This window comes from Meriones unguiculatus, chromosome 5 (assembly GCF_030254825.1).
Source record: "Meriones unguiculatus strain TT.TT164.6M chromosome 5, Bangor_MerUng_6.1, whole genome shotgun sequence".
Classification (NCBI taxonomy): Eukaryota; Metazoa; Chordata; class Mammalia; order Rodentia; family Muridae; genus Meriones; species Meriones unguiculatus.
In genome coordinates, this window is record NC_083353.1 from 113,488,592 (window position 1) to 113,501,668 (window position 13,077).

The 13,077-nt window shown below is 41.8% G+C and overlaps 1 protein-coding gene across 1 annotated transcript; it reads right to left on the reverse strand.

Moving 5' to 3' along the window:
* Positions 1 to 4,180: 4,180 nt before the first annotated feature.
* Positions 4,181 to 9,596, reverse strand: Clec4e (C-type lectin domain family 4 member E). Its single transcript, XM_021662617.2, has 6 exons — positions 9,395 to 9,596; positions 8,861 to 8,956; positions 7,136 to 7,225; positions 6,130 to 6,281; positions 5,412 to 5,527; positions 4,181 to 4,500 (listed from the first exon to the last, which is right to left on the reverse strand). Exons 1-6 carry the CDS (start codon positions 9,429 to 9,431, stop codon positions 4,344 to 4,346), a joined length of 648 nt encoding a protein of 215 aa, XP_021518292.1. The 5' UTR covers positions 9,432 to 9,596; the 3' UTR covers positions 4,181 to 4,343.
* Between the last annotated feature and the right edge of the window lie 3,481 nt (positions 9,597 to 13,077).

Here is a 13,077-nt window from a genome sequence, read left to right on the forward strand (position 1 = left end):
AGCATTCCCACAGGACTAGTGGGTTTGAGAGAGTGCATAATGCCCTGGCCATTCACGTTGCTTTTATTTTTGTGACGTCATTCTGGGTTTGCATGCAAGCTGTGCTTCCCAGACCTACATCTGGGAGTACATGGATGCTGTGGTGTGTTTGGGAGACTCATTAGGTTAAGCCCGGGGTTACCTTTGCCTCCAGAACTAGGTCTAGGGGTGTAGGCTTATTTTTATTTTTTCTTTATTATTATTTATTACAATTTATTCACCTTGTATCCTGGCTGTAGCCTCCCCCTTACCTCCTCCCAGTTCCCCCACCCTCCCTCTTCTCCTCCCATGTCCCTCCCTAGTCCACTGATAGAGGAGGACCTCCTACCCTTCCATCTGACCCTAGCCTATCAGGTCTCATCAGGGCTGGTTGCTTCATCTTCCTAAGACAGGGAACAGGACAGGAGCCTTCCACGGTGGGGGGAGGGAGGCTCTGAAAGACTCTACCAATCAGGGTAGTGAAGGAGATGCTGAGACTCATAGCCAAACTTTGGGCAGAGTGCAGGGAACCTTACGGAAGAAGGAGGAGATAGAAAGGTTTATTTTTATTTTAAAATATGAATATACGCATGTGCCCATGTGTGGATATGTGCACATGAGTGTAGTTGCCTGAGGAGGCCAGAGGTGCTGGAGCCCCAGGATCTGGAGTACATGCAGTTGTGAGCTGCTCAGTGTGGGTGCTAGGAATTGAATTAGGGTACTCTGCAAGAGGTGTATGCATTCATACATCACATGAATAAGACATGTCTATGTTAAAAGATTCTACAAAGCTGGCAAAATAATTTGAACTTCCTGATTGTGAGGTGGTTGATATGTCGTAGATCTAGAGCCAAATATACACAGGATATCTTTAGTCTTATTAGCCATGCATGGCTCATCTCTAAGCCTGACTACATATCATTTCAACAACCAGGTAAAAAGTTATTAACGAAATACTGGCTTCTAACGTCTCCAGAGCTAAGAGTGTCACCAGATAACATCTGAAACCTGTCCCTGGGTTCCCCATCCTTTGCTCTGACAGGTCTACGTGGTTTTCCTACCAATGTATTGGAAAAAATGCCTGAATTTATGTGTTGTTTTTGTTATGTTATTGTAAAAGTTCATATAATCATTTCCATATAGAAATGCATTGAGGGGAAACTTGAATTCATGGTCCTGGGCTACAGTCACTCATATTTGACTTATAATAAATTATTTCTTATTCCTTATGAGATGAAAGATAATTTACCTTGAAAGTTTCTATTCTGATTTCAAGATATATTATAGAGCCATAGTCACAAAAACACCATGGCACTGGAAATCAATGGAACATAACAGAAGATCCAAATATGAACCCACAGAGCTACAGCCACCTGATTTTTGGCAGATACAAAAACAATGCATATTGGAGAAAATGTGGCCTGTTTAACAAGTGAGGCTGAGAAAACTGGGTATTCATGTGTAGAAGAATGAAACTAGATACATACCTCTCACTCTGCAAAAAATCATTTCCAAATAGATCAGAGACCTCAACTTAAGATCTGAAACTTGCCAACTGCTACAGGAGCAATTAAGCAGAATTTCAAGGCTGGTACTAAAGATGTGCATTTATACACCTGGCCCCATGCAAACCCTTTTTTTTGCATCTCGTTTCCCCATCATTTACATCTAATGCTTAATGTTGTTTGTAGGTGAGGGAAACCAATATTTTTCATCACCAGATGCGGAGTCCATGGATGAATCCTTGAGGACAGATTGCAATCCTCCAAAGCTTAGGGTATCATCAGGTAACATTTGAAACCTATATCAGGATTTTCCCTGCTCTGCTGTAACAGCCCTACGTGGTTTACTTACTAATGTTTGAGAAAAAAAAAAGCCTTGATCTATGGTTTGTTTGTTTCCATTATGATACTAATTTTCATATAATTACTTCCATGTAAGGATACATTATCTGAGGGCATGTATCTAAGAGTATAGATTACAAGAAAAAGACACACACACAAATATATTTAGTTTCACAAGATACAAGGTTATTCAGAAATAAAGAAATGGAAATCTATTTTATGATAAGTCTGAAAAAGAGGTGAATAATCCTGGGGAGGAAGTGTGCAATTTAAGAAATAAAGCACGATCTATGGCTGATGAAGTCGGGGGAACTTACAAGGCCTGTGCAGAATCTTCTCATAGCGGGAGAAGCCTTGTAACCTGATGGTCTTGGGGGAGGAGGAGCGGGGCTCAGCATTATGGCTCCCTTTAGGGAAGAAAGGCAGGTAGGAGGCAGGCCTGACTATCCTGCTTTTGCTACTTTCTGATTTTCCAAGGTGCCATACTGTGAAGTAGCACTTCCTGTATGGAGGAGAAGTCACCCACCATGGTTAATGTTCATGCTAAGTATTTATCTAACCGGAGAATGTTTTCATCCATACATTTTTGTGCCCCGTAGAAAAATTGCATAATGAACATGCATAACTTTTACTAAAAACAGTATAGTAAAGTGACTGTTCTTTAAAATTATTTAGGCCATAAATGGTGTATTTAAATCCTACTGGTGGCTTATTTAGGAAAAATGTCATTGAGAATGTGAATGGTTTATTACTCTCTTTTTGTGGCTAAAGCTGTTAAGTTTTTCTGTAGCCTCACCTACAAAACACTATATTTTCAAAGTTTCTGTTGGATAATTCCAAATAAATAACTTATTTTAAGAAACAATAAACCTTTCCTGGTCTAAGTTAGTTTTCATCAATATTTTATCACAGCAATAGAAAAAAGCACAATAGAGCAGCTGCCACCATGATCATATCAGCTTCATCTCAGAGATGCAGGGATGTTACAACATGTCCATGGGCGTAACCAACCACCTAAACAGACTCAAGGACAGAAATCCCAGAACCCATGGTCATTGCCCTTTGACAGAATTCCAAAGTTCTTTGTGATAAAATGCGTGGAAATTCTAGGGACATGAGGGACACATCTCAAGATGATAAAGGCAGTATAAAACATCCCACATCCCCATGTGGGTGGTATGGAGCTCATGAAATCCCATCACCAGCTGAAGATTGGCAATTGTTGGCTGCTGGGGCAGGTGGAGTGTTGAGATGTGGTTCCCAAGAGGCTACCGACGCTCCAGGAGAAGGTCTTATGCCCAAAGGCATAAAAGCAGCCCTAAGCGGACACAGGGGTTTAAAAAAAAAAAAAAAAAAAGCCACACATGAAATGTGAAGGAGAAGTAGTGAGGTGGACAGCAGCAGGTTGTAGTGGAGGCATAAGGATGGTTTTGTTAAAAGCCAATTATATACATTCATAAAATTTTCAAAAGAATAAATAAATGAGTTAGAGAGTCAAACGTATGGTTTTAAGAATTCTTTTGGTTTAAATGACTTCATGTTTAAAAGAATGTATCAATTTCAAAATCAGATTGTTAAAATGCCTAATAGAGGTGCTTGTAAAAAATGCTACTATATCAACTTGTTTTGTTTAGTTTAATTTTCCTACTCAAGGATACATATTTTTTCCAGTGTGTGAATGCTGCTGAAGGTCTCTTTACGACTCCAGTTGGAAGGAACATGGTCTGTACTGGGAGAACTTTGCATTCAATAAATGCAAAGTCTTGAGTCAGAAAAATGTCAAACTGAATTTTTAAAGGATGTTTTCACTTTGAACTCTGGCTATGCTTGAGCAGTAGATACAAATGCAGTTGATATCCAGTTGACAGAAAAGAATGCAGAAAAAATAGGGGTTCAGGAAAACGTGGACAAGACCCAGTCTGTTAGGAGCTGAGGTCTGACTGGCTTTTCCCTATGGAGATGCTCTGAAGGTTATGCCATTCTCTTGAGCAGCAGTAAGTTCTAAGACTTAAAGGTGTGTCTTCCTCACTGCTGGAAACACAAAAGTGATCCAGGTGTTGACAGTATGAGGAGATAAGCTGGACCCTAGGATGTAGAAGGAAGAGGATGGTCTGGTGTCCATCCAAAGTCTCTTCCGATAGACCTCTTCTTTTCTGGACTGTGTACTTGCTCTGCACCTGTCCTTTCACACCTGTCTTCTCATTAGCAAGACAGATGTCAAAAGGAGAACCCCTTCCCTCTCGCTGCATTTATCAGTGAATTGCTTTGTAAGTTCTGAAAAGAGAACTTATGGCAAGAACATCAGTCAGTACCATGGATTTTTAACAATGGGAACAACCCACTTTTACTTATATCAGAGTAACACATACATATGTGGCCGTTATGATACATAACGGATGTTTCCTCATGTTGGATGTTGGATGTTGTCACACTCTTGTCCTCCTCATGCATTTAAACCATGTCTCCTGTGTTCCCTTGCACTTAGCGCAAAGGACTCATCGCTGGCATTTCACAAATCCACGGCATGCTGTAGAAACAGGGTATATCATTCCAGTTCTTCCTGGGATTTGAAGAGTCCCTCATGGTGGCACAGTCCTCCACCAAAACTATGTTGTTGGGCTCCCCAGCATCCCAGAAGCTGTGAAGGGGAAACATAGGAGATTTTAAGTTTCAGAAAAAGTAGCACACTCAACAGCTTACTATTTGATGTTTGACTATCATTTTGTGAGGAGGGAAGTGCAATCTCCATTTTCATCAACAGAGAAAACCCACTTGCCTACGCCCTCAGCGGGTGGGATCTTCCTGGATTTCTATGCTGTTACGCAGCTCTGTGAATTTGAACCCAGGAAGAGAGGTCACTTTAAGAACTCCTGGCCTGGCAGGCTCTACCCTTCTACCTCATGACCCTCTCACTCTCTTTGTTCTGCTAGAGTCTGTGCACTTCCTGCAAAGCAGATCTTCTCAGGACTCAGGGCAGCCAAGCCCTGCGTTCACAACTGCTGCCTATTAGCTGAGTGAGCCACTCCGTCCCTTTGACATGTCGTTTCCTCAAATGCTGGATAAAGATTAATAACATGTCTCAGAAATGAGTAATTTCAATAGACTGAAATAATGGAAACCAACCACTAACTGTAAAATGTGGTACTCTGATGACACAGAGGAAAGGGACCAGGATCGTCATTTTTCCAAATTACTGCTTTTCACTTATTTCTATCTTAGGGTATAAGATTAAATTTCACTCTTTTTTAAATCTGCATTGTAAGTCAATGGTTCTTTCGTTCTTATTGCCTTAGCATTTTCATCTGTTACTTCTCTTTCATTCTTTTGGCAACCCTTGGGAATGGAAACGCTAAGAGCCTGTGCCTCCTGCTTCCTGCATCCAATATCATCAGTGATAACCTCCCATTTCCTTCTTCCTGCATCTAGTATAACTAGTGATGGGCCTAGACTTGCCTCATTGCAACAAAAGCCAGTCTGAGAATTCCTCTCAATGTGACCTCACTTCAGGATTATCTGATGTGACAATTTTCCCTCAAAGGCAGTACTTACCTCAGGGACTCCGTGAAAGGTGTGTCATCTACCCATCGCCACTGTCCCTCTACTACCTGGTCGGTCAGTCCAATATAAAACTCTTTCTTTTTAGGTTTTGTGCGAAAAAGGAATTCCTAAGGAATATACATAAATTATTATTATTATTATTATTATTAATAGATGAGATCAATTATTTGGTTCTGAAGGGATGTTGAAAGTAGTATTTAGAAGAGGTAAGGCAGAATTGAGTCGAGACTCAATAGATAAGCTTAAAATTGTAAAATTATTGAAGGCTACCAACCAATTTTTTTATTGTGAAAAACTGTAAGTAACAAAATTCAACCAATGAAAACTTCATAACTCATAAGAGGAGATTCTTAGAGATTCTCAAAGTTTGTTTACGATGTGTTGATTTATCATGAGAAATTATTCAGAGCCTGAAGACAGTGGTTTGCCCTCATTCAAACAAAGTATTCATCAACAAAATATTATTCTAGAGTTAGCTTCTTAACCCTCCCCCAATTCCAGTTAATATCAGAGCTCCTCATGGACACCAGCTTTTTAAAGGTTCTAGTAACTCTGAGACTGAAAGTCACGTGGCCATGAAACAGTGGCAGCAGCACATTTCAGCCCACACCTTTGGCAACAGTTGTGGCTCAGACCTCGTGCACAGGTCTGGGCAAACATATCTGTGAAGAGCATGGTGTCAGCACTGAGGAGCCCTTTGGCCAGTTACCTGCTCTTCCAATGTGTTGATAACCACCAGGTGAGCCCCCATGTCTGAGCAGTTCCTTAAACTGGACGGCCAGACCAGGGTGGTCGTGGAGAAAAAGTAACAGCTAGATTGAAAATGTTTCCAGTTCAAAGGACAGCAAGTCTTCACCGAACCTGGGAGGAGAGAGGCTTCAGTGAATGCTGGGGAACCTTGCCAGTGATCCTGTGAAGTCTAACACGGACCTAGAATCTTCCTGTACCCCTCATCTTGTTCTGTAAGACTGTTTGGTAATCCCGATGCCAATTAACGGCAATTTTGTCTGTGGAGCACAAGCTTGATATTTTAGATGGCAGGACGAGCAAATACAGCGACATGTGCACTTTACCTTGGTCATGTAGTCCTGCCAGAGACCTCAAGGCTCTGTGCTTAGGCTAAGAAAGGTCAGTCTTGAGTCATTACTAGGTGACTCTAAGGCTAAGCCGCCTTTAATGATACTCTCGCCAACCCTCTGGACCAGAATTTCAAGTCGTTGAAATTAATTCAACAAAATCTCTCTTAATTAAATGACAAGAAAACTGTACCTCAAGGAAGTAACGTACTTTGCCGATGTTCATTAGCGTTTTCTGATACAGAAGAATATCTGAGTATTTTTTCTTAGGTATTTTAAAATTCTCTGCCATGCTTTTCTTCCCCACCTCATTTGGGAAGCAGACAAACGAAGAAAAACTTCCACTCTTGGGAATAAATCCTTTCGTTTTTAGACTTCCCATTTAGATATATAATTGAAATTTGTCCTCAGAGTTTACTGTAATGCCTCAGAGATTTCTGGCCCAAAGCTACCTCACTTCCTGAGTTTTGCTCCTCTGCTCTTATCCATGTTTTCCCACTCTGTGCACAGATAGGATTTGTCATTCCTTTTGGAAAAAAAAATCCCACTATAGTTTTCTTATTCTAAAGACAATCTAGAAGCTTAAAAAAAAAAGTCATATATTCTTTAATGTTCAACTTTGCACACAATTATACCTACCTGATGCTTTGCTGTAGCAGGAGAGCTCCTTAATAGTTTCATGTGTCTGTAACTCTTTCTCCCCATAAATTTGAAAGGTGCGGTACGTTACTGTAGGAGAAAGGGAACACGGTTAATGCTAAATGTCCTTTTTAGCAATGAAACCCTTGGCCTCAGGATCGTGCTCATAGCAAGATGGCCGACAGTGATCACCTATTTTCCTCTCCTCGCTGGTATCCACTTCTTCAAAGAAAGAGTAATTCACATCTCATGGCTTTCCTGACTTAAAAAAGAATAAACCTTATTTCAGATTAAAAATTTGTTTGCAGTCCCTTCTGAGCCAAGTGTAAGCACCTAACCCTTCCATCCACAAAGCAGATTGCTGTGCCTTTGGTCCTGACCCGGTATCTAATCTGCAGGGCAACATTTCATAGAGAAGGATGGCCTAATGATAGGGGTCTGAAGGGAAGAATTCAAGAGCACCAAGAGAATGGAAGACATGCATTGCAAAATAAAATAAAATAAAATAAGTAGAGATGACTGAAATTCAGTCATGGTTTTTGACTAGTTGAGTTTCTGGCCTAGGAAATAGCTGGCAGACTGCGGATGAATAGGGAGAAAAGTGAAGTAAACTCTAAATGTGGTCAAAAACCCGTTGCAGGGAGCATCATAGACCATAACTGATCCTATGTATACTGCTGAGCTGCTAATCAGTGGTTCTCAACCTGTGGGTCTCGATCCCCCTGGGTTGGTTGCATAGCAGATATCCTGAACATCAGATCTCTACATTACTATTCATAGCAGTAGCAAAATCACAGTTATGAAGGAGCAGTGAAATAATGTTATGGTTAAGGGTCACTATAACATGAGAAACTGTATTAAAGGGTGACAGCGTTACAAAGGTTGAAAACCAATGAGCTGAACTAATACAGTGTCAAGTTGCCACTGAGATGTTTGTGTTTATATTCGTAGATAGACAAACACAACTCAGTCTCCATCACAGGAGCCTCTCCCTCCGGTGAGTGGCGGAGGATGCAGAAGCGCATGGCCATACGAGGTGCTGAGAATAAATGATGGATGGATGGGTGCTCAGCTCTAAACAAGACATTTACAACCCAGAGTACGCTGCAGAAGAGGGAAAGGATATAAGAGCCAGAAGATAAGGAGAACGGCTATAAAACATCATCTTCTGGACATAACACAGCTATCACAATCACAAACCAATAGTAGCTTCAGATGGCTTCACTGGGTTTTCCAAAGAATGGGCCCAATCATCCCCAGGCATGGCTGGAGGACGGCCTCAGGAGGCCCCACCCCCTGTTGGACTATTTCCCACTGATAGATTCAGGAAGTGGGGAAAGTGTTCCCTTCAACTGTGTACTCATTGAAGACCCCATCAGCCTCCAATGGACACCCTCCTTTAGTGACCACACACATGATCCATGTTAAAGTAAATGGGTCCCAAAACCAAACCGAAAGTCAGGAAACTGGGAAAGGGTCTGGGTGGGGATTGATAGTGAAGGGAGGGACATAAGAGAGGGCATGAGAGAATGACTAATCAGAATACATTATATACATATATGAAACTGTTAAACAACAAAAAGCAGTCAAGAATAATAAAATGCAGCATTTACAAAACTTAAAAAAAAAAACCAACTCTTTGTTAAACGAGTGATGCACCAATCAAGAATCTACTGCTAGTATTTGCCATGGAGAACTAGAGTGAATTTGACCTTCAGAACCCACCAACACATCTGGTGATGAAACAGACACCGAGAAACAGGATCGAGGCCCCAGCCACAGTCCATGGGAGCGCTTGGGAAGTTTTGAAGCATCTTTTCTCTGTAGGAAGAAAGATACAATACACAGTGGATTCCTTTCTTTTCCTTTCGTTTTACCCCGTTTCCCCTTTTGCTGTTTTAGTCTCTCTCCTACTGTCCTCCTCTCAGCATCTCATTTTCAAGATTTTTGTAAATTAAGTAAAATATGGACAGTCATGTAGTAGGTGCTTTCTTCTCCCCAGGATACATTTCACAGACAGTTAGAGTAAATTCCGCAGCAGTGAAGGACTTGCCCGAAGACATCGAGAGTATCTCAAAGGTAGAACAGTCAACAGGTAGCCTTCCCCAACTCCACAGCAAGCTTCCTGCCAATCCTGATGACTTTTCTTCTCTTCCCTATTCCTTCCATCTCACTGTGAACTTTCCCATTGCCCTGGCCCTTAACAAACCTCTTACCTGTTCTAATAAGAGAGCCATGCAAGCAAAGGAAGCTTTGTACCTGTGTGGTGGGATGCGGGAGATTCGGTTGAATTCATTCTTCTTCTTTCCCTTTCTTCCTTTTCCTTCTCTCCTCAGCTTAGTAACTGGAAAGTAACTCTCGAAAGGGGGATTCTTCACCCGTTTGTAAAGTTCAACCCCAATAGACCCGGATACTGCCGTATGTTAACGCGTCTGCAGCTGGGCAATCAAGTCAGAATTTCCTTTCTTGCACAAGGACAGGGAGTTTATTGGACGCATGTCACTTCTCCCTCCAGGCCACAAAAAGAGGAAGTGGTGAGGCAGATGGTAAACATCAAGAGCAATGACTGAGAGGCCTTAAAAAAAAATCTTGTCTTATTTTGGTAGGTAAATGCCTTACTTTCTTCAAGGGCTAACTTAGTCCGAATTTTCCTTTGGAACTGTGTGGCTCAGCACTGTGTTCTAAATTCTGATGGTTTTTTTATTTTGATTTTTTTTTTTTTTTGGTCTGTATCAAGTACACATTTGTTCACTGACAGGAGACTGAGGGGTTCTGAATTCTCTCCACACACACAACACAGTTGGGTACACACTGTTGCACATTTACAAGTTAGCAATGACACATTTTTCTTGTCTTTTTTTTTTTTTTTCTTCACCCTCCTTCTTTACCAGCTCCTGGACACTCACTGTGAGGACTCTGATGCCCTTTATCAAGACGTTAACCGCTGGATTGTTTCATAGACCAGCCTCACGCTGCCTCGTAAGTCAGTTCGGTTTCTTACAGTAACACACAACTTCTACAGACTCGCTTAATTCTATTTTCTATTTATTTGGAAGTTTTCGAGCAGGAACAGATTTTAGTGTCCGAAGAAGCAATTTCAGCTAGGCATTAGAATTCAGTGATCCTCTGGAATGTGAGTTTGATAAATGGCATCTCTCCTAAAGACGCTTCGAGTCACATTAGCATCAGCTGTCTTAAGGTTGCGTCAGGAGGCAGAAGTGCTACACATAAGACTTGGTAATCCCCACCCTTCCCGAGCCAGACTTCCTACATGCTGCACAAGATTTTTGGTCTCAGAAAAGCTTCCTATTATTTCAATAGACAGGAAATTTTCCTTTGTGCTCTTCCTTTCACAGACAAGTGGAATTTTTGAAATATTTTAAATTGATGTGGGTTGGATGAGTTTTCACTAAAATTTCATATGTAAAGATTTGGTCCCTGGGGAGGAAGTTTTGTGGACTTAAAGAGGCGAGCCCTCTTGAAAGGACCTTGGCTTCACTGGCTTGGAAGGACTCTGAGGTGTTTCAGGCTCCTGTGGTTTCTTGGCTTATGTCATCGTGCGCCATCTTCCCAGCACTCAAACCATGGGGCTGACCAATCTCTGACCTCATGCTCCAGACAAGTATGCCAAAAGAAAACTCCGTTTCCTTCACAAATGACCCATTTCAGACATTTCATTATGGTGATGGTGTCTTAGTTAGGGTTTCTATTGCTGTAAAGAGACACCACGACCCCAGCAACTCTTATAAAGGAAAACATTTCATTGAGACTGGTCCACAGTTTCAGAGGTTTCGTCCGTTATCATCATAGCAGGAAGCATGGTGGCATGCAGGCAGACATGGTGCTGGAGAAGGAGCTGAGAGTTCTACATCTTGATCTGCAGGCAGCAGAAAGAGACTGTCACACTGTGCATGGCTTGAGCATCTGAGACCTCAAAGCCTGACCCCAGTGGCTACTTCCTCCAAGGCTGTACCTACTCCAACAAGGCCACACTTCCTAATAGTGCCGCTCTTATGGGCATATAGGGGCCATTTTTATTCAAGCCACCACATTCCACTCCATGGCCCCCATAGGCCTGTAGCCATAGGACAATGCAAGATGCATTTGGTCCAGCTTCAAAAGTCCCCATAGTCTATCACAGTACCAGCACTGATCAAAAATCCAAAGCTCAAACTCTCTTCTGAGACTCATGCAATCTCTTAACCGTAATCCCCTGTGAAATAAAAATGAAAAATCAGATCACATACTTAAAACATATAATGGCACAGGATATACATTAAAAATCCAAAAAGGAAAAAAAGGAGCCTAACAACATATAATGGCACATTATATTCCATTAAAATTAAAATTCCAAAAACATGAAAAAGGGAGCCTAGTGAAAAAATACTAGACCAAAGCAAGACCAAAACCCAGCTGGACAAGCTCCAAACTCTGCATCTTCATGACTAATGTCAAAGCGTTCTCCATATCTCTAACTCCTTTCAGCTTTGTTTAACTCAACATACATCTTTCTCCTGGAATGCTTCCACTTCCTATTAGCAGCATTCCTTGGCAGATATAACACAGGCATGGTATCTCCAGCATTTGGGGGTCTCCAAGAAAATACAGGCTTCATCTTCATAGCTTCATATAATGGCCTCTCTAGGCCTTCATGAAGGGACACCCTGACAGATGCCTGGCCTCAGTAGCTTTCCTTAGTCATGGAGGGAGATTCATAACCCCCTTCACCTATTCTTGACTCTAAAGCCAGAACCATGTGCCTGAAGCTGCCAAGTTCCACTGCTTGCTGGAGCTGGAACATGACCCTCTTGTTAAGCTCTATCTTCACCACCTTTCAGTTTTCAGTGGTTTTCTTCACTGCCTAAGCTTGGCTGTCCAGAAACTTTATCTGTAGACCAGGCCAGCTGCAAGCTCAGAGATCTGCCTGCCTCTGACTCTCCAGTGCTTGAATTAAAGCCATGTACCTGGTTCTAAGCTTTTCTTCACTTCTTTTTCACAAAGGAAACTTTGCTGGGTGGGGTCTTAACCCTGAGGTCATTATTCCCTTTATTCCACTTAATATCAGGCTTTTCTTTGGCCCATTTATCTCCTTGAATAGAGGACTTAGCTCTATTCCACTTCCTGGTGCCCTTTTCTTTCTCAAATTGTAGTTTTTGTATTTTTCCTTGTTCAGCTTTCTCCTTTTCATTATAGATTTTCATAAGAGTGAATACTAATAATTAAACAACAGAGTCAATACTAGGCTGTTTTGAGATTTTCTCTGCCAATGCAATTAATCCAAAACTTTTCAGTTTAGCCTCACGCAGACTTTTCAGCCAAGGGCAAAAAGCAGCTACATTCTTTGCCAAAATATCACAAGAACAGTCTCTAGGCCACATAGTAAAGTTCTTCTCCTCCAAACCTCTTGATCTAGGCCACAACAGTTCAAAAATCACTATCAGCACCACTGACAGCATCTTCCATCCTCCTAATAGTTTGGCCCATTAAGTCATGCTTGAAGCATTTCACTGATTTTCTAACCCAAGTCCCAAAGTCCACATTCTCCCAAGCAAAAACATGGTTTAGCCTATCACAGCAATACCCCACTTCCAGTACTAACTTCTGTCTTAGTTAAGATCTATTTCTGTGAAGAGACACCATGACCAGGGCAACTCTGATAAAAGGAAACATTTAACTGGCTTACAGTTCAAAAGTTTAGTCCATTATCACTAAGCACGGTGGCATGCAGCCAGACATGGCGCTGGAGAGGGAGCTGAGAGATCTTGATCTACAGGCAGCAGGAAGAGACTGACACACTGGGAATGGTTTGAAGATCTGAGACCTCAAAGCCTGCCCCCAGTGACTGCTTCCTAAAACAAAGTTGTGCCTACGCCAACAAGGCCACACCTTCTAACAGTGCCATTTCCTATTGGCCTGTGGGTGCCGTTTTCACTCAAACCACC